The sequence below is a fragment of the Ammospiza nelsoni genome, chromosome 1 (assembly GCF_027579445.1).
Source record: "Ammospiza nelsoni isolate bAmmNel1 chromosome 1, bAmmNel1.pri, whole genome shotgun sequence".
Taxonomy (NCBI): Eukaryota; Metazoa; Chordata; class Aves; order Passeriformes; family Passerellidae; genus Ammospiza; species Ammospiza nelsoni.
The window spans coordinates 126,964,315-126,987,129 of record NC_080633.1 but is presented as its reverse complement, the minus strand read 5'-3'; the positions used below and the strand labels follow the sequence as shown (position 1 = coordinate 126,987,129).

General features: G+C 40.0%; 1 protein-coding gene across 1 annotated transcript in view; it reads right to left on the bottom strand.

Annotated features, from left to right (window-relative positions):
• Positions 1-16,889: 16,889 nt before the first annotated feature.
• NUDCD1 (NudC domain containing 1) overlaps positions 16,890-22,815 on the bottom strand; it is a 38,431-nt gene continuing 32,505 nt past the window's right edge. Inside the window, exon 10 of the mRNA XM_059471556.1 lies at positions 16,890-21,361. Within this exon, the coding sequence (XP_059327539.1) occupies positions 21,069-21,361 (293 nt within the window). The 3' untranslated portion in view covers positions 16,890-21,068. The remainder of the gene's footprint in view (positions 21,362-22,815) is intronic.

Here is a 22,815-nt window from a genome sequence, read left to right as displayed (position 1 = left end):
CTCCAGCAAAAACAACCATTTATATCCCATACCTTGGATGTATACAAATATGGAATAATGAAAATAAGATTATAGTAATAGACTTTCACCCAAAATCTTAACTGAACTCATAGCCTCTAATGAAATAAAGCACCAGAAACAGGTGATGTCTAAAATAAGTGTCGCTCATCCAACATGTCCGATTTTTGAGATGAGCTCTATCTGTGATGGGCATACCTTGAGCTTATATTAATTTCAGAATGTAATTATGCAACTCTACTGCCAGCTCCACAGCAGAAAGAGGTCCTGTAACAATGGATCAAATCCCTGTTGATCACAAACAGGTTTTTCTTTCAAGTTCTACGCAATAACTGTATGAAAGAAAACAAACAATATCATGATGCAGCTCCCAGTGTCTGGGGAAAGTACAGCCAGAAAATTGAGATAACACATTTGTCTCATATGCCACTGATTTATATCTGAAGGGTATCTTGAAAGGCAGGCTGTATTATGTTCAGGCAGACATTGCCATTCAGGAGAACAATGAGCAGAAATTACAAAGGGTTGATAAGTTATTTAGCATATAGGACACACATTTAGGAAGGAAATAGGAAATGGCAGGTCTGAAGGGAGAAAGCATCTTCAAAAATTGACTCTTTGTCATGTAAACATGACATTTTAAAATGTTATGTTATATCCTACTCTGTTTATGCAGAACAATTAGAAGAGTGAACAAGGCTGTGAGAGGACACAGTGGATGTGTGGGAGAGGCAGATGGCCATGTCTACTGCAGTGAGAACAGGTTAGTCTAATTTTTCAGAGATCATGTCTAGTAACAAGTTACACATCAAAGAAGCTTCACAAGCTGTTGCTGTTACACTAAAATAGCATGTGACAAGATTGAAAAGAGACTGTTGTGTCTGGTGTACTAGAAAACATAAGGGGCCATGCACGGAGCTCACATCATAAGACTGCATTTTTCTAAATTGCAAACTCTAGTTTCTTTTTCCCAGTGCTATGACATTCTGGACTGTCAGGCTGAAGTTCAATAGGCTACTTCTATTATGACTTCTTAAAATAAATGTTTTGGTGCTAAGGAATACTGTTCTGCAGGTGATAATTGCCTGTAGTGAATAGCAGTGAATGAAGCAGCAGCTGAGGCTGGGCACTGTCCTGCTGCCACCAGCACTGTCAAGCTGTGGTTCATTCCCTGGAGCACATCCAGTGCCCAGCAAAGTGACCCTCTCACAGGGAGATAGCCTGGCCTGCCAATATTCCAAACAAGCACTTTGGGTGTTGCCACCCTCTTTGTGAGGGTGAAGGAATTCATGTGATACAGACACAGACCATGTGGAGCCTGTTGGGCCTGGGGCTGGCAAACAGATGGTGGTCTAGTTTGGTGTTAGCATAGGCACTCTACCTCATGGGAACTAAATTAGTTTACTATCCTTTATTTATGACTCCCCTTCTCCAAAGGTTTCCAGCCAGTGTCCATAACAAAGTTAAACTCGGAGCAGTTGTTTTGTTCTCTGCCAGCAGTTTCATCCTTCACACCCAGGTCTGAAACTGACTTGTGCTCTGGATAGAGTCTCTCCTGCCTGGAATGTCAGGATAGGAGATAAAAGATACTACTTCTCCCTAAAAGTATTATTCTTCTATTATAAACAACAATAAGAAAATAAACTTAATATGGAATTATGTTTTTCACACAAAAAGTGTTTTATTGTGTTTGCAGATTTTGTTGTTATTCACAAAAGGCTAATGAAAGGACAATAGAAATGAGTATTACCATGCAAAGAAAGACCAACTGGACATGGTGAACAAGCAGTATAGAAGGGGTAAATACCATCTGATTACAGCACTAAATAATTACAGTTTTGTAAGTGCCTTTCTCAAAGATTCTGACTTAGTGCTGAAGTGCTGTTAAAATTCTCTCCACCACCAAATTCATCAAACACAAATAAATACACTCTTGGTGACCTCTGTGTGCTTGAAAGCTTTGCAGAACAGCATTGGCTAATTAATTACAAATTTATTTTTAAATAAGAAGACACTGGAATGGATTTTCTTTTCCCACTTAATGAGAGCTGTCAAAAGCCAGATATTTCTGATTATGGTTTCAGCAAAGTAGCTGGACTTCTGTCAGTATTTTGGAAATCTAATCTCTAAGACTGTGCCAGAAGCAGCAAGTCTACATGAGCATATTAAATGCACAGTGGGGAATAAAAGTCTGCATCAAAAAATACCTCAAATAGGAAACATATTATTTTAATTCTTTCTCCTTCAATACTCAAAAGACACTCTTTGAAGGGATATCCCTCAGTAAAGCCAAGTGAACACCATGGATATGTAGGACAGCTGCCATCAGCAAAGCAGCTAAATGTAAATTTAGAATGTATATCTCATAAGGATAAAACCTATGTTTATCAACAGTGGGTGTAATCCACATACATTGACATCAGTAAGAGAAATGAAAAAGAGGTAATCTCTGAGCTCTGCAGCAGGGATTCAATCTCCAGACTTCTGGGCAAAAATATTTTTCTCTCTAGTCTGTTCAGAAGGATTTATTTTTTATTTTTCCATGAAAACATGCTATCTCATGCATTCTTTCTCTTTTGCTTTAGGCCATTTATTATCCCCAATTTTTCTGCCCATGCTGCAAATCTCATTTGATGGTTTTTGGTTGAGAGGAAGTCAAAGTTTGATTTCTGACTTCAGATGTTTTTCTTTGTTCATGAAGACAAAATATTGAAACTCTTGAGACACATTAAAATTAGCACAAGTCCCCATAATCCAAGTGTCCTTTCTTGTGGAGCTGCTGTTTTAAGAGACTGACTTTGTACAAGGCATACACTCGAAAGGTACATGTTTCTGGTAAATCCTATGCCTCAGTTTCATGAAAGATGCTACCCCCTTAATTCTGGCATCATTGAGGACATCACAGGGGCATTGTCCTGCAGTCAGGGCACTCCACCATAATGGTTGTAAGAATCAGTGAGTTTTTATGGGGATGCCCATGCAAAAATGTCTTTGGGCATTTATTTCCATGAGTGCTGCTCTGATGTTTTGTAACCTGGTTATCCCAGTTTCTGGGAGCTCACGCTCTTGGCTGCACTTATTGCCACAGCACAGGCAGAGAGGGATTCAGACTGTGCCCAGACTTGTGATGAAGGCACAATACATTTATCAACACAGAATCACAGAATAAGCTGAGTTGGAGGGAACCCACAAAGATCATTGAGTCAAATTCTTGGCTCTGCCAGGACCATACCCAGGAGTCAAACCACGTGCCCAAGAGCATTGTCCAAACACTTCTTGAGCTCTGTCGGGCTGGTGCTGTGACCACTTCCCTGGGGATCCTGTTCCAGTGCCCCAGTTACCCTCTGGGTGAAGGACCTTTTTCTAATATCTAACCTAAACCTCTCCTGACATAACTTCAGGCCATTCCCTGAGGTTCTGTCGCTGCTGACCACAGAGATGAGATCAGTGCCTGCCCCTCCTCTTTCCCTCACAAGAAGGTGTAACTGCAATGAGGTGTCCCCTCAGACTCCTCTCCTCCAGGCTGAACAGACCAAGTGACCTCAGCTACTCCTCAAATGCCTTCTCCCTAAGGCCCTTCACCATCTTTTTTGCCCTCCTTTGGGCACTCTCTGATAGTTTTCTATTTGTCTTTTCTTGTGGCACCCAAAACTGCCCCCAGCACTAGAGGTGAGGCTGCCCAGAGCAGAGCAGAGCAGGACAATCCCCTCCCTTGCCTGGCTGGTGATGCTGTGCCTGGTGCCCCCAGGACACTCTTGCCCTCCTGGCTGCCAGGCACAGACCCACAGGCAGCTCCCTGCATCCTGCTCAGCCACACTGGATCAGCCACAGGGCAGCTGCAGGGGCCAGGCTGCCCATGTCCCTCAGCCCTGTGCTGCTGAGGCACTGACACAGCTCTGCACGGTGGGGTGAGTGAGGGGAGCCCTCTTGTGCAAAGATACTGAAGAAACAAATGTGGAGAATTTTCCTGAGGCTGGATGAGGCAGTTGCATTGGAACACAAATTCTTCTTGCAGTTAAAATTTCCTATCTTAATGTCTTTGGATCGTTTCTGACAGAAAATTTCTCCCAGTTCATTTATTCATTTTCAGAAAAGTTTCTACTAATTAGAGAAGCTATATAGAGCATTTCTTTCTGTCCTAGGTTCTATTTAACTTATTTTTTTCAGTTGTTCAATTGTTGTTTCCCCAGTAAGGTGTCTGGAGTTGGCTAATGTATGAAATGCAAAATGTGTGGCTCAGCAACGGGTTCTATGCATTACCAGGGACTGTGTCTTTATGAAGTTTGAGTACATAAAGTTTGCAAGGTTTGTTTGGCAAAGGATTAATAGAAATAATGTTCAGATCCTCCTGCTTATTCTCCTCAGGTAACTCTGTAAAACAGAAACAAGTTATGAGGGGGAAAGGGGAAATTTTCTCTTTAATTAAATTATGAACCACTGTGAAGGCTGAAGTGATGTGTTATTGTGGCGTCTTTTACAGAATGACTAAAAGGTTCAAAACCTTATTTTTGTGACACAAAGAGAGAATGTCACAGGAATCATTCCTTGTCAGCATGGCTAGGAGCTGTACCAAACTAATCCATCATTTCTCCAATCTTGAGAATGTAATTTTTCATAGTCCCTCATTTGAGGAAATTAATTGGAAATTAATTAGAATTAATTGAAAATTGCTGTCATGTTTTTCTGATCAGGAATAGAAGGACAAGGCAAAAACACCTTCTGCTTCTTCATCTGTTACCATCAATCCCAGCAATAAATAAATCAGAAATTGGTTTGGTATTTTTTCAAGTTGGTTGAAATATAGAGTATTAATTACTTATGCATAGAGTAATTACTCTGTTGATCCAGCTGGTAATAGAAATGAAAGAGAACAGTGAATTGCTTGTGTTAGAACAGAATTTGCCTTTCAGGATGGGTAGTTTCAGAATTGCAGTGCTGGACCATGGAAAACCACAAGATTGCACTACAATGTATCTCCTTTAATAATGCCACATAAAATTGGAGGATAAAACTTGACAAGAAATATTTTTTAATCTGAATTTTATATCAAGAAAATGGTTCAGAACTTGCAAATTGAGGACACAAAGTATGTGAACCAGAGGTAAAGATACCAGATAAGGTTAAAAATACCAGAGTCCATCACATGTCCCACTTCCAGCTCCTTTTCCCTCCCTTCAGCTGCCACTGCTTCTTGAATAAATCAGCATGAGGACTGATCAAGGAACATCCTTGATTTTACATAGGTTAGTTGTTTTCAAAGAAAATATTTTCTAAGATTCCTGCAAATATAATCTCTCTGTATTGAAACAAAACTATTCCTAACTGGATGAGTAATCAAAGCTGCAAAGTGCTTATGGTAGCTAATCAGAGCTTCAAACTGCCTCATTGCTTAGAGCTAGACACGCTTTCATGTTAAGCTGAATAATTAAAATGGAATATTTTCCTGTGCAAAATGAGATACTCAAGGCCTAATTTGCAAAATATTTTAGTATTAGCAACTTGAATCCTCTGTGAAGCTAGAGAGGAAGAACTAAAGAGCCCTGTAAGTATTGAGGCTTTGAATTAGGATTTGTTTTCTGCCAGTGGAAGTTCAGCTTTTCAAAGTAATCAAAGCTGGGGGAAGATATCACCTAAACAGTGGCTGTCTCAGTGATTCCATCTGTTTCAGCTAGGAAAGATTAAAAATAAATGCACACAATTAGATGCACCTGCTTCAGTCACAGTAAATATTAGAGTAGTGGAGAACTTGGTAATTTTTGTCACCAATGCTGGTACTTGTGGGAGTGCATTTCAATTCACTTCAGACACAAATCAGGGGCAGCAGACAGGGTGAGCGTGTGTGGGGAAGGGTGTTGTTATCTCATTGTATTTCATATTTCTAGAGTCCCATACTGTCGCAAACATATTTCTAAAGTCTCATACCTTCTCGGCAATATTTCTTGGGGGCAGGTCTTCACAGCACAGACTTCTTCTGCTTGTTGCTGCTTCTTAGTCAGGGCTCCTCCCAGGCTCTCCTTGACTGGCCAAGCCCAGCCCCTTTTATCCCAGTTATCTTCACTAGCTACAGCTGCAGCCCAATTAAGGACATCGCAGCTGCAGCCCATCAAAACAACCCAGGCTTATCAGGGCAAGGCCTATATACAGATATTCAAATATAATACAGATATTTTACTAGGACTCCTACTATAGAAGGGGACCTCCAAAGCAATTCAATGCATCACCCAAGACCTGTAGGAGAAAGCATGCAACATCCAGAAATGACAGAAAATAGCTATGAGCAGCATGGAAAGACAAAACCCAACAAATCATCAACAGGTATCTGGGTCAAGTCTTGAGTAGGCAGAAGTTTAATTTTTAAACCCAGATAATTAGCTAGATTTTTAGCCATGATAATTGGAGTGTAATTTGTGATGTCCTCCAGTCGTCACTGCTGAAAGTGAGCTTGAACAAGCCCACTCTCTCTCTAAGAAAAAAGACAATCCATCTCATTGAGCAAAGAGTGTTTGGCTGCTGCAGCTCCTCTTCACTACGTTTAGCCAAGTACTAACTAAAGCAAAGGTACTCTTGTTTTCCAGGCCTGACCTCATCTGAAAATCCCCTTGCATCTCAGGTGTGCCAGCACAGATGAAGGGGGACAGAATTCCAGCTGCATTTCTGCCCATGGAAGCGATTCCCCTCCGTGTGCTCAGTGTTGCAGAGCAGTGCCGGTCCCTGTCCGGCCGCATTCGCTCCCAGCATTGCCTGTGCCAACAACAAAGGGCGCATGCCAGGCAGGGAGCTCCAGCTCCTGGGCAAGACTGGGCCCAGGGATATCATATCAAGGGTTAAGTTTCTAAATTTCCACAGACAGCCTGATTGTCAAGGCTGGTATAGCCAATCTTCATCATCATCCTGTTTAAAACTGGCCTCCACCCCCATGCTGTCCAGCAGTCTGGTGTCCTTCCCGTCGTCAGGCACTTCCATGCTCTCTTTGCTATTCAGACTCCAGACTGGACACAGATTACACCTATGTGTATTTAAGTGTTTAGTTAATGATATGCACACTCTTTGGAACAAATTGTTCCATACTTATTAAGAAGAGAGAAGTCAATCCTGTTTCATAGAAATTTCTTTGAGGGACTTCTGACACTGGTGTGAAAGAAAAGTAGCTCTGAATAAAGATGTCAGAGCTTTGCCTCAGCTGTGGCATTATTAGGGTTTCTCTCCTCCTCTCAGAATCTTATTTTGGTAAAATTTGTAGAAAACATTTTGTAGAGTTCTTCATGTCGCTGTTGAACTGGGTGGAAATCAATCAATGTAGAAAACCCACCAAAAGCTAAACTAATTTTTCATTTAGTAAGAATGTATGTTTTTTGATTCAGTTAAGAGCACAATCAAACTGAGAGAATTCTTTATACTTTGTGAAAAATATATATCTTCCGAAAATTGAGTGAGTAACAATTCTAAATAGCACTTGAATGCCATGGCATATCAAAGATTTCTCTTGCAGAGAATGAATGGCTGGTGTGCAACATGCTAGACATGGTCTTTTGTGTGTCACTGAGCATACCACAGAAAACATATCAATTCCCTTTTGCAAATAAAAAGCTGAAAAAACACAGTGGATAAACCAGGCTGCCAAGATCCATCTTTTTTGATGTAGTGAAACAAACTCCTGTCAACTAGAGTTTTTCCAAGTGTCACAGAAAGAAAGGTAATAGGTTTATTCCTACAGAGGTGATATTTCTAGGACATAAAAGATCTCTCTTTTGTGCTTCTTCTCAGGTTCAGACTTTTTTTCCCTTCTCCCCTCAGGTCTTTCTAGTAGCCCACTGCAGGTACAAACCTCCTCAGGCAGACAGAAAGCAATATCTCATGGGCTGGTTTCCTGCCCCTAAAGGCATGTGAAAACCACAAAAATTATGTCTCAGTTTTGACTGTCTTCAATATTTTCTTCTGTTCTGGCAGCAGAAAAGGAAAATTCTCTCCTACCAGTGAATTATCCCTTGGAATGAATGCACACCTGGTGGTCTCTGAGCGAGGGTCTCAGAGGGCAGGACAGAGCTGGGAGGAACTTCCCTGGCCCCACAGCAAACAGCAGCAGGGGCAGGTCAGAATCCATGCAGGGAGAACAACACACTGAAAAGGAGAGCTGTCCTGCATTTTCAGATTTCAAATAAAACACTAAAAAACTCCAAAAGTTCAAAATGTGCTGCTTAACTCCCCTCACAACAAAAATTTGCTGTGAGCTTCCAGGGCTTTTTAGGAGAATATCACCCTCTCTTTTCAGCTACTTAACTGAGGAGCAATCATAAAGAGACACCTAAACCCCATCAGGAGAACCAGGTGGGATGAAAGTTCTCCCGCTTCCACTCATAGCATAAATTTTAGCACAAATTCATTTATGGTGGAGTTGGGTATTCTCCACAAGAGTAACTGCTTCACTAAGAAATGTTTAATACTGTAAATCGAAAACCTTTCTAAATGTAATTTACTGAGAAAGCAGAAAATTTTATCTCTCTTGGCTTTTTTCAAACAGCCCTTCCTCTTTCTTTCATATACAGCTGCAGAGATGAACTCCAGAACTCTTCTGTTAACAGTGCTGACCTATAGCCAGTTCCTTAGGGCTCCTTTGGCCTCATCCTAGAAAGGCTAAGTGTGTCTGTGAGTAAGTGTGAATCCTTTCCAGGAAGGAAAAACTCTAACAAGTGCTAGAAATCTCTAGATTCCACTCTAGAAAGTGCTGTAATCTGGGATATGACCCTCTGTTAGGTGTGTCTGAGCCAGCATATGCCAGGGAGAAGGCAAGCCATGCATCCATTTCTCCAGCTGACTCACGAGCACTTACACACTGCTCATCTCTGTCAATGCCAGAGCAGACTGAAAATATCAAAGTTTAGCATTTTTATTTGGGATCACTTTTTAACCCTGCATCAGTAGAATTTGAGCCCAAGGGAAAATCCAGCAAAATACAATTTAGCATGATTTAGCCAATTTAGCCAAACAGGTGCCACCTGAGCCACCTCTGCCAGCAGAGAAAACCTGTCATAGTTTCACATGCCTGTGTTTAAAACCTTAAAATGAGAAGAAACAAACAAGCTCTGCCAATCTCATGTTTATCAGCAAGGACCATAAATAAATGGCTCTACATAAACAGGAATCACTAAATCCTCCAGTTTAGGCAGCCAATTGGAAAGCAGTGTGCAGATACAATTCATCCTCAATAAGTGGTAGCTAAATCATTTCTATTTGTACAATAGGGATAGGTGTACAGAGTACTTTACAAATACATGGATCCCAAACAGTTGATGATGTCTGAACTTGCCAATATTTACTTTCTGGCATGCAAATGAAAGCCAGACAAAATCCCTAGCAGCAAAAAGAAGTGAGATCCATATGGAGAATATGAATTGAACCAAGTAAATGATGATTTACGTCATATCTTTACAAGCAAGAGCTTTCTATGCATATTGAATCTTGACCTATGTTTGCACACTCTTAACCTGAAGATTTCTAATGGATTTTGAGTCTTGATTTTGTTGAGGAAATCACTGGGTTCATAAGTTCCTGGGATTCAGTGTCAACAAAACAGCTCAAAAAATTAATCTGTCTAGTAATGTCATGGGCAAACAAATCAAAGTTGAAGCAATAAAGAATGCATTTCAGTATCACTACTTCCACTCAAATTTTTATTGACTGGCCTAAGGACCTAGAATTTTGAGGGCATCACATTTTGTGGGTTTTTTTCCCCCCAATTTACTGCAGTCCCTGTTGAGTGATTTACAATACATGGTTGCCTTTCAGGTGACGCCAGACACATTCTTCTCTCTTGATTACAGTGGCATTTGGAAGGTGATATAGATCCATGCTATGATACTTAGCCTGGCTAGGAACTCCTCAGCCTGCCATGCATGTTACCAAGCAGCTGGAATGCTAAAAAATGTAATTTAAAAACAAACAAAGAGACAAACCAAACCAAGACAAACCAGACCAAACCAAACAACCAACAACAAAAAAACAAAACCAGACAAACAAAAAACCAAAAAAAAACCCCAAAAAAACCACCTACAAACCACCAACCATCCCCCGCCCCAAAAAAACCCAAAAACCCAAAACCAAACATAACAAGAAAAACAGGAAGATAGCATCTGTACAGGATGGCCACAGAGTATGTCTTTGCAAACAGGACAACTCAGAACTTGATGTAAAAGAATACAGGTAGAAAGGGAAGTCAGAATGGATATGCACAGTTATTTCATCTAAAAATAAATTACTCCCCTATCCTCTCCCCAAGAAAAACAAAAAACATTAAAATGCTAGATATGTACATCTATGAAAAAATGCTTGTGAAGACAAGTTATTGACAGTCACATCAGCAATGGATTTGAGCAATGTGTTGAGCACATTCTTCATGTTTACCGCTTAGACTCAAGTCTATCCAGAACAAATTGGAGCTGGCAGAGATGCTCAGCAAGAGCATCAACTCTCTTGCACTTGCAAGAGCATCAACACTCCATCATTTAACAGCAATCCTGACTAATCCAGGGCATCCCAGTTGACTAGAGATCAGCAAGTGTGACAGCCAGGGACAAAAAGGCTGGGAACGAGGATCCAGGGAACTACAGACCTGTCAGCCTGAGCTCAGTGCCAGAGAAATCATGGAGCAAATTATCTTGAGCAGCATCACATGGCACAGCAGGACAACCAGGGGATCACTCTCAGCCAGCGTGGGTTTGAGAGAGGCAGCTCCTGCTTGGCTAACCTGAGCTCCTGTGACAAGGTGACCCGCTTGGTGGATGAAGGAAATACTGTGGATTTTGTCTGCCTGGACTTCAGAAAAGCCTTTGATGCCATTTCCAATAGCACTCCTTTAGAAAAGCTGGCTGCTCATGGCTTGGACTTCTTCAGATTACTGGAGACATTGAATGCTGCTGGTTGTCAGTTATTTAATACCTGATTAAATCTCCTTATAAGTTTAGCAACACCACTCTCCAGTCTCACATGAATATGATGTGATTTTTAACATTACTTCAGAGTAAATCTACAGAAACAGTATGATGCACTATTACTGTTTACCGTGCCTGTTCCTTTTCTTTTCTAGGAAAGCACAACATTAAGAAGTCCCACTCATGTGGGTTAGGGCATGTAGGCCTTGCAAAGTCTCAGCCTAAGTGCAAAGAAACCACTACTGAGAAACTTTGCTGGGCTGTTCATGTTCTGCTGTGGAGAATTTACCTTTGTGCAGTTTCCATTGCATGTCTTTCCTGATAAATGTTTGGTCTTCTGACAAAGACACAGAGAAAAGGAAGGAATCTTGTATACAAATTTCCATTTTTTAATGAAGATGGAAAGCCTTTATTTTGTGATTGGTGTCTCTAAAGGATTCTTTTAATTCCTCTGATTCAGTAATTAAAGAAGTTAATATTGATGTTAATACAATATTTTTAGAGGCTAAGACAAAAAAGCATGTAAACAACAGGAAACATAGTATGTACAGTAGCTACAGAATGGCAGAAGATATAAAAATAAGCAAGCTCATTTTAATCTTATATGTATTTCAGTCTTAACAGTAGTCCCAACCTTTTTTCTAAGTCCTTTTTAAAGGTATCTTCTCTGAATTTTTAAGCTGGATGCTGGCCGAGTGTTTTGTCTTTCAAATGTTTGTTTATTCATTCAGCTGGTTTCTTAAAGCACCAGCATGAGAACATCTGAACCCCAGCAGGCTCATATATATCAAAGCTTAGAATTATTCATTTCCCTAAGCCATTTGTAACCCACTGCCATATGGCTCTCTTCTCTCCTCTCCTCTCCTCATCTGCATGCATATAAACACATATGATACTCAATTTATTTAAAATGCATCCTTGTATTCCTCTGAATAATTTTCTCAGTTGGCAGTAATCATATACCCTGTTGCTACTCAATTTTAATGGGAAAAATTTAAAACAGCTTTAAAGACAATGTACCTTCCTTGGCCTGGTTTTGAAAAATTGCCCTGAATCTGGGCTCTGTGCTGTCATCACAGGAATTGTAACCCACACCACAGCTAAAGGAACAAAAGTTTCCACCATTAAAATAGAGGAGGAAGTGAAAGCTGGCTCAAAAGGGACATTAAAGTAACACAGCTTAGCCATGGCTCAAAAACCTGCACTGTCTCTCTCAGAAACCCTTTGGACCAGATCTGCTTATACCTATCATACTACCTTTGAACTTAACTTCTTACAACTCTCCAAATCCATTCCCAGCACCTTTTAGCCTCCACTCCCCTGGCCCTGGAGACATGTTTGGAGTTTACCTGTGCACACAGATGAGGAAATCCTCCAGCAATCCCCCAGGGTGCAATTCAGCAGTTCCCTCTGGGCTCTTCAAGCACACTCCCACTGCCTGGGTGTGCCTGGGATGCACAGACACATTGCCTGACGCCCAGGAGGGCTGTTTTGCCATTGTCCTGGTTTTGGCTGGAATAGAGTTAATTTTCTTCCTAGTTGTTTGTGCTGTGGTTTGGATTTAGGATGAGAATAACTTTACTAACACACTGCTTTAGTTGCTGATGAGCAGTGCTGACACTAAGGCAAGAACTTTTCAGCTTCTCACCCTACCCTGAGGGTGAGAGGGTAGGCTGGGTGTGCCCAAAAAGCTGGGAGGGGACACAACTGGGACAGCTGACCCCAAATGGCCAAAAGAATATTTTATATCATAAGGTGTCATGCTCAGCATTTAATCAGGGGGAAATCTGGCCATTGCTCAGGAACTGGTTGGACAGTGAGTGGTGAGCAATTGCATTTTGCATCACTTGTTCTGTACAACAACAACAACAACAACAACAACAACAACAACAACATGGTGGTGGTGGTGGTTTTATAAATAGTTTCTGTATTGTTAACCCATTTTAATCTTAAACCACAAATTTTACATCTTTCCCCCTAATTCTCTCCCCCATTCCACTGGCAGTGGGGAGTGAGGGAGTGGCCATGAGGTGTTCAGCTCCCTGCTGGGTTAAACCACACAGCCACAAGCACCAGAGGCAAACCCTGGCTGTGGTGTGTGGCTGTAACTCCCAGCACAGGACAGTTTCCTCCAACTGAGTGGCAGAGACACTGAGAGCTGGGCACAGCCTGGCAGGTGGCAAGGAAAGCTGGAGCTGTGCCATTTGGTACCAGCAGCACAGCTGGCTACAAAGCCAGCAGCCCACAGCTGAAGGGCTCAGGGCTGCAGACTGCACAGCACTGGCTGCTCGTGACAAAGCACGAGGAAACGCGCACCCAAAAGCAGTTGATTAAGGGAAATGAGAGATGGACAGATTGAGCTTTGGCCTGACCACCTCATTTTATGTTTTATATGTCACATCCAACCCCACATATTTCAGAGGAATGTGCTGTGGGTGTGGACACAGCTGGACATCACTGGTACAAACACATTATTGTTTTAATTCACACATTCAGAATCTCTGCAGAGCTGTAAAGCAGGAGGGGTTGGGTTCTGCAGGATGCTTCTTCCAAGGCTATAATCTTGCTTTGGAACAATGAGGGCTGCTAAACTCAGGAGGTATCCAGAAGTGGTGGGATTTAAGCATCTGCACCCCCTTTGCATTGGTAGGCTGCTTTGAACAGGATGCTTTTAAAGCACCATGAAATTCTCCCTAGTCATCTCTGGCCTTGTGGACTTTGACTCCTGCCAGTCCTTAGGAGGCAAAGCTCCACTTTCTTAGTATCACGTAAGATTGCAAAGTGAACTATTTCTTACAGGATTCAAGAAATTTAGTTCATATAATGAAGGCAGAATAACCAACTGAAAACTACATGAGAAGTGTTCATTATCTCCAGTTCTGAATTAATTTTCTCATGTGTTTGCTTACAAATCTCTGAATAATTCCATCAGAAAATGTGAGTTGTGGGAATTAATTAACTGTAAACATTAATCAACTTATAGTCAAAACCATATAACTGATTTGTCATGGTATAAATCACATTAGATATAGAAATATATCTTCAAGAATCTACTGTGGAAGAATATACTCTTTCCTTCCACAGCAGACACTGCAGTCATTCAGCAACTTATTTCTGCTTTCACAGAAAACAAACAATGGAAAATAATTTGAGATGGCAGGTAACTCTGAGTAAGAGCACCATTCTGCGTAGATACATCAGATGGGTTCACACTGTGAAATGTGCTCACAGATCCCTGTTTGGGCACCTGAGCCTCCCAGTATGCTGAATTATATGGACCTCAGAGAGTGCAGCCATGCAAACAGACACAGTGAACCTATTGAAATAACCTGACTTCGCTTTTTCCCACTTCCTAAGGGAACAGCTGGCAGTCTAACCACATTGCACACCAATTTGTCCCTGAAACTCAACTGAATCAGTGGCAGATACCCTGCTGTCCCCATGGCACTAAGGACATGAGGCTTAAACTCTGAGGATATTGCATCTTTCTTTATAGCAGAGGAAAACATTTCTAAGAGCAGAAAGAAAAACATTATTAGTGTACTTCCCCCCCAGGAAAAGTGGGGAAAAAAAGCAGTCCGAGTTTTAGGCATTTTGGGGGTTTTTTTGTATGCTTCTTCTTTTTTTTTTAATTTTTATTTATTTTGGCTTTTTTGTTTGATTAGGGTTTTTTGTCTTCTTTTTGTTAATTTGTTTTATTCAAAAGGCAGATTTTATCAGATGTCACACTGGATGCAAAGAGGCTCAAAACTGTGCTAACAGCAGCCAATTCTTATAGCTTATCACTATTAATTATATATTATGTAACTATAATTATATATATATAGTTATATATATAGCTATTTCTATAGTTAATCTAACTATATTAACTATATATTAGGGGACTATTAACTGAATTTTTCAGACAGCAGCAACCACCTGGAGCTACACCAGGTAAGAAAGGACAAGAAGAGTGACTCCAATCACACCAGCCTGCTACTGATGACTTACCCTTGCCACATGCAAAGAAAATGACAACAGAGGAGGTCTTGGTAACAAGTTCTCTTTCTGTCGGATCCAGCTGCTTTGAATAGAGTATTGCATATATCCCTAGATTTTAAAAGGGAACCTGTGTATGTTTTATCTTGCCTAAGCAAGCTTATTCTCCTGTGAAGACAGGCAGAGAGTGATGGCTCCAGGGAGACCTTAGAAAACCTTCCAGTACCTAAAGGAAGCCTATGAGAGAGCTGGAGAGACACTTGGGACAAGGACATGCAATGACTAGGACAAGGGTAAGGACATTAAACTGAAAGAGGCAGGTTTAGATTAGATATTAAGAAGAAATTCTTTACAGTGAGGATGGTGAGGCACTGGAGCAGATTGCCCAGAGAAGCTGTGGATGTTCCATCCCTGGAATTGCTCAAGGCAGGCTAGATAGAGCTCTGAGCAACCTGGTCTAGTGAAAGGCGCCCCTGCTCATGGCAGGAGTGTTGTAACTAGGTGATCCTCAAGGCCCTTTCTAACCCAAACCATTCTAGGATTCTATAATGATTCTGCACAGATTCCCTATTTTTACTCTTTTTAGAACCTGAAATTGCAACTCATGAGAATGTCTTTAAAGCAGCCATTTTTATTTCTGCTCAGATGGTCACCAACCCTTGATCACACCAAGAGTCTGAGTCTCTGGTCTCTATGACTGGGTGCATCCACCTTGTACCTCACACTCACATTTTAGATACCACATATGCAAGCATAATTCAGTTATTCAGAAAATTCCCACAAATTGCTCAGCCTTAAATTACCATAAATTACTCTACATTTATTACAGGAGACACATGCAACAGAAAGAATGAGTAATTCACAGAGAAAAATCATTAAAGGTCAATCAGCTGCAATTTCAGCGCTGAAAGTGACTGGATTAGTATTCAGTGTGTCTCATTTCTTTTCCCGCTAAACATCACTTATTTTGATAAAAAGAAATGCTTATCACATCTGCATCAATTCTGCCAACTTGAGGCATCTACTCAATACTTGGCCTCTGAGCTGTTTAAGTTTGGGTAAAATGAAATACTGAAATATCTCATATTTAATCCTCAGCAGAGGAAACTACCACAGGATTCACGACGGATGTTTTCACATAAAGCAGTTATCGTGACATTACAACACATGTGTGGCAGACTCATGAACATGTTAATAAAGAATCCAAACTTTGCTGTCAGTAAAGTTAAAAGATTCTCCTCTCTAACAGCTACCTCACCCTCCCCAGTACCTCAAGGCAGTATGAATTCATACAGGTGTGTGCATTTACAGATGAAAATACAAATGTACACACACACAAGTCCTGCACATTCAAAATGCAACTAATACATTAAGAAATATATTATTGAAATACACTACTAGAAAGTGTATATTTATCAAAGCATAATGAAAGTCATGTTCTAAAATGATTAATTTTTTAAAATTTGCTTTCCTCTGTTTTTCTTGAGAATTCCTTGCAACTGGCATTAGATTGCAAAAATAAACTGGAATGCTTTAAAAAGGTTTTTTTGCATAGAGCATTAGATTGGTAAAGACTATGACAAATATTTTCCAGGTTTGCCTCTGAAACTGTTAATTAGATCTATTTTAATTGATATTCAGCTACCACTTCATGGCAAAGATTTTTGTGTAAAGAAAGTTTTTCAGAAGGACCTTAAACCTTTTATAAAGAAAAAACTATTACTCCAAAAAACACTTCTCCAAGAAAAAGGGACAATACCTTGAGTTTGAAATGATTGCAATAGTCTTGATGAAAAGGCTTGCTTGATACTTGGCTCTTCTAAGCTGAAGATGTCAAGTAATTTTTAGACCTTGCTGACTTTTATCCATAGCACAAATAACATGTATTGCATAGGGAGGAGGGGAAACAAAGCCCACCAGATTTCAAGAAATATGTTACAAATGACACATAGGACTGATGACACAAAATTTTAATCCAAAATTTTTATTATATGGCTAATATGTGATTGACTGCAGGCTTTAAGTTCATCTAATCTGCATAGTGAGAAAAGAAAACAAATTGACAGAAGGCAAGGAAATGAAGAAGTTCTAGCAACTCATTAATGAAAGAAAACACAAAAATCAAATAAAATATAAGCTTTAACCTTATTACTCTTATAGGATCTGTTGTTTCATTATGGAAAGCCACTATTTGACAAAGGACAGACAAACAGATCAAATCCTTCCTATTTTCCTTCACTTTCCTGCAAAAAAGCACCCATGTTGAGGTAGGGGGAGAGGAAGAAAGGAAGGACAGATCTCTCTCTTGCATCTAGAAGGGTTTGTCCTGATCATTTGGATTTTGTACATAAAAAAGACAGGATCAGAGGCACAGTGGGTACTTTAACACAAGAATACACCGGAATATTTATCAGCAATCTCCAGTAACTACCTCTGTAAATTTGTGTGTTGGCAGAAATGGAACATTAGCAAGGCTGTACAGGGGATTTCACAGAGCTAAACAAGGAGTACAATGTGCATGTCTTGGCAACAGCCCTGGCCCTGCAGTGCAGACACCTGCTAGAACTTTGCCTTAGCAGAAAACTTCTTAACACAAGTTTTATTTTAAAGAATTTCTTATTTCTATTTCTCTATTTTATTTCAGTAGCATAGGAAGACTATACATTTGAAATTAATATAAATCCTTTAAAATAATTTTAAAATTTTAAAATTTCTTCTATTTATTACAACTTGCGGAAGAATACATCAAGCATTCCAAACATGCAGTCAAGGAAAGCACTGAAAAAGAATACTGAAATCAAATAATGCAGTAACAGCCAAGTAAGCCTGTAATAGTCAAATATTTTCTCAGAAATTCCGTAAACAGATTGTGATTGGGACCTCTCAGGAAGAAAAAGTAAGGTTTCAAGAAAAAAAATCCTAGAAAAATTGAAGCATGGTTGTTAGAAAACCATCTCTTTAAAATATCCACATTTTATACTTTGTATAAGCCTATTTATGATATGCTGAACAAATGAGCCTTAGTTGTAATTGGACACAGAAAAGGAAATGCTGATAGGGAGTGTCTCTTGGTGGCTTGCAGCCAATTTAATTATTATAGAATGGTTGGAAAGGGACCTTAAAAATCATCTAGTTCCAGCCCCACTGATGGGCAGGGACACCTCACACTAGACGAAGTTGCTCAAAGTCCCATCCAGTCTGGTGCTGAACTTTGAGGAATAGGGCATTCACAACTTCGCTGGGCAACTTTGTCCAGTGTCTCACCACTCACACCCTAAAGAGTCTCCTCCAGTATCTAATCTAAACCTACTCAATTTCAGTTTAAAGCCATTATTCCTTCTCCTACCATGCACTTGTCCAAAGTCCCTCTCCAACACTCTTGCAGGCCCCCCTTATGTACTAGGAGGCTGCTCTAAGGTCTCCCAGACTTCTCTTTCCCAGGCTGAAAACCACAACTCTCTCAACCTGTTGTCCTAGTCAAGATTCTCCAGCCCTCTGATGACTTTTGTGTCCCTCCTCTGGACTTGCTCCAACCCGTTAACGTCTCTGTTATGTTGGGGTCCTCAGAGCTGGATGCATTTCTCCAGGTGGGGGTCTCACCAGAGCAGAGCAGGGCAGAGCAGAGCAGAGGGGCAGAATCACCTCTCTGGACATATAGGCCATGCTTCACATGATGCAGGCCAGGACATGTTTGGGTTTCTGGGCTACAAATGCACATTGCTGGGCCATGTCCATCCTCTGATCCACCAGCCCCCCCAAGTCATTTTCTCCAGGGCTGCTCTCAATCTATTCTCAGCCCAGCCTGCTTTTGTGCTTGGGATTGCCTTGCCTCAGGTGCTTAGCAGCTTGCTACGCAATAGCACTCCACGTTCCTCAAGGTAAAAAATAATTTAAATTCTAAAATATCCTTGACTTTCATAGAAGCAAAATAAGAGAGAGACTACTTGATACATTGTTCCTGGGAAACACGATTACAAACACATGAGTAACACGGAAAAGGGATGAACATTTTCCCTGTGTTCAGTTATTTCCAGATGCAAACAAGAACTCCCTTGAAACAGACACACATTTGGAATATGAGTTCTAGTCATTGCATATTGTAATACCTCTGAATAGGTAACCATTTTACTTGACTCTGTTTCCTCTGTGGCAGGAGAGAGCAGAGCATATTTCCAGACATGTAACTCACAGCAGGAAGACTTTGACAGAGAAGAGCTGAAATTCTCATCTGTATTGAAACAGCCTGCAGTAGACCAGAAGGGACAAAGACACGTTGACTATGATTCCTTCACTCTTTCATTCCCCCATTTCCCAAATATCACATTCCTAACTCTCAGTCCCCAAATATTAAACCTCAGTTTACTAAGTAATATTCATATACACCTAAAAGCACTTAATTTATGCTACAATGTAATAAGCTACATATTTTTTTCTACAGGACCTCCACAGGAATTCTACCACCTTGACTGACATTACTGGACAACAAATAAAACTTAGATGCAAAACAGTAAAAATGGTAATACATTCACTGAGCTTTTCCAAAAAGCATTTTCAAGACAGTTTTAAAAGGACAGATGAAACCAGGTTTACAAATTCAGTCTGTTTTAACTTACCCAGCTCAAAGTAAAGAAAAGCTTTTCAATATTGGATATACAATATAACCTTGCTGTGAGGAGAATGAAAATCATGTTCCTTGAAAAGCTTCTGCATTTGGATGGTTTTTGCAAGCCACAGCTGCTTGCCTTCCTCTTGTTATTTAATCAGTTCACTGATACAAATCTGCAGAGTTTACAAGAGAGTGAAAACAATCACAACTAAAGAAATACTTACTCTTCTCTGAATAGATTCTTACAGAGTTCTGAAATAATATTGGTAGGGAGATGCAAACTAAAAGGCTGCCTTTATTTGTGTCTCTCAGTACTTTGGTACCACAAATGACAGCACTTTCCTGTCAGTACACAACATATTAGGCATCCTTTGTTATGGATTTGCAAGCCAACTATGAAAAAACCCAACCCAGGGTAGACTGACTGTCACAACTGACTCTTTGGTTTCAATGTATTGACAATGCCAATTTAAAATAAGAAACAAAAATCTTCACATACAGCTATTCAACTCAACTAACCATACCAGTCTGCTAAACCAATGCATCCTCATTGGCCTGAGCAAATTGCAAATTCTTACATTGCATATATAACATGTTTTGACTTAGGCATCATAGACAGAACAGTTAAGTGACAATGCAGCATGTACAGTGGCATCTGAGGCAGAAGCAGCACCTCTGAGTGTCCCATCCCAGGTTACAATATCAGCGCTTTTTCTGTCAGCCCTTTTCTATTTTCTCATTGTAAATCAGTCACTTGAAATGAAGCATAAAGTCAAATGAAAATGGCACAACTGAGAGTATGACAAGACCTTAACTAACAGCACTCGATGTATCACGGCCAGCCATGTACTGACCCTTACTTTGCTTCTGGAAGAAGCTATTAAAACGTATTCTAGAAATGTGAACAGACTTTACTGCAAGTATAAACAAGTCCCAAACCAATAATTTAAAATGTGCACATACAGTAAATTTGCTTCATTTTATTACCTGTATAAGAAACATAATACCCCATTCATTTCTCTCACATTTCACTCAAAACTACTGAATGTCAAATATCAAATCAAATATCAAAAGTTTTTTGGTCAACCGTATTTGAATTGGAGATTTTTTTTCTTTATAATACATTCTACTTGGCATATCATATGCTTTTAACTCTTTATCTGACTACTTTTTTCATAGGTAAACAGTGGCATTTAAAAACAGCAGTCAATTCTCAAAATTCAGAAGCATAGCAAATAAAGTCACTTGGAAAAAGCAATGCATAAATCTATTCACCTATGCAATAGCAGCATCCGACAATTACTTTGACAAAGATGTTAATGCAGAAGACATTTTCCCATAGCTCTGAAAAAACTTACTTCCATGGCAGCAAAGTCAAAAACTCACTTTCTTACAGAAAAATTCTAATGAAGAAATTTGATTCCCCTGTACAACATCCCCTTTGTCATTTTCAGCAAATTGCACTGACCTTGTCAGATCGTCAACCTATTCACTTCTATAACAAATTGTTAACACAAACTACAGCAGAGCACACTGAATAATTAATTTCCAGAGTTCACCTTTATTAAAAACAAGGTTTTTGTTGTGAGAACAAATAATCTCTCACTCGTAGCTTGAAAGCCTAAGATAGGATCATTGGCTTCCAGGGTTGCTACCAGCTGCTTAGCAACCTGTCCCACTTGTCTTCCTTCCTTCCTGTTGTAGAGAACCGTGGCCAGAGGAGTCGGCTGGCGATAGATGAAAACTCTTCGCAAGCACTCGCAAAGAGCAGCGTAGGAGTAATCTGGAGCACAAGCCATGAACTTCTTGTCTTGCTTTGATGCTTGGACATAACCTGTATAGCCCAAAACCAAGTAGAAGGGATAAGTAATAGATTGGTTTCAACAGAACTTTAATTGGCTGATAAAAACCCAAGCTTAACTTAAAAAATAATACGCAGTTTGTAACAAAAAAACCCCCTGAAAACAAACAACAAGAACAACCAACCAACAAAAGCTAACATCAACAAAAAAAACCCCAAACCACCAAACTACTCTTATTACATCAGCCAGTACTTTCTGAAGGGATGCATTAACCAGTTTAATACCAATATACAATTCCCACATACCTCATGTTAACTGGTGTTTTGGATACATATGCACAGCAAGATACTCTTCCCACATCTGGCTCCTCTCTGCCTCACAAGGTCTTTCATTTTCTCAGCAGGACCATAAGGCCACAGACACAGTCCATATGGGCAATCTTGGCCCAATATTAGTGGTCCAAGTACAATAAATCTCTTCTCTCTCTTAATCTCCCAGTGTGTAATTACATTTAAAAATTAGGATTTCTGAGCCTATCTAATCTAGAAGAGACACCTAAAATGTGTCTTCGATTTAGAACTCACTAAAAAAAAAAATTACTTTTTAACACACTGTTTCTGTTAATACTCACTCAGAAAAAAAAAAACAAACCAAAACCTCCCTTTTCCACTTTCATTACAGGACTCTAGTATCAAATTGACTCAATTCAGACTGATTTCCTTTCACACTTCTAAAGAGAACTGAGATGCAATTCTGCAAAGTGATCTACCATCTTTCTGCAAGCATTTCCTTCCCTGTTAGGGAAGTTATTTGCTTCACTTCCATTGAAAAATGTAAGCCAATGATTATCACATGGGTCAACAAGACAGGAAAAATCTAAAGGTCACTTATTAAAACACCTTACCATAAGATTACACAGACCCAGACACATGATCAATTAACTGCATCTATTGCCCTGACAATGTCTGTGTGAATGTTAAGGTAGTAATTTTGCTTTTCAGTCTCTAACTCAAGTCACTTATCCAAGGAACTCTCCTTTTTACTATGCAGTTCTGTGCTTACATTCTATACATGGTCTGAAAAGGCTTGTTTTCCTCCCAGGGCACAAACATGTCATTTCTATGTTCTCTTATTTCTAAAATTAAGCTCCCGTTGCTGTTGACCTCATGTTAGAGATAGAAATAAGATGAGACACTTCTTTCTTTGTGCCTAATAGCAGAATTTTTGTTGCACACAGCTCATTTTTACATGGTATCAGAAGGCACTGTGTTTGCATCCAAGTGGTTAACAATCCACTGAAACTCAGTTCACTGGTCAGTAAACGGCCAGTGTACATCTCCACCAAACCTCCCTCTTTCTAGACAGTTTACATATTTCCTTCACAGATTCTCATGGGATAGACTTCTTGTTTTCACAGGTACAAACTCTCTTCTTACAAAAATATATTGTTATGCAAACTGATTCTCATTTTTATGATTCTTTTCTC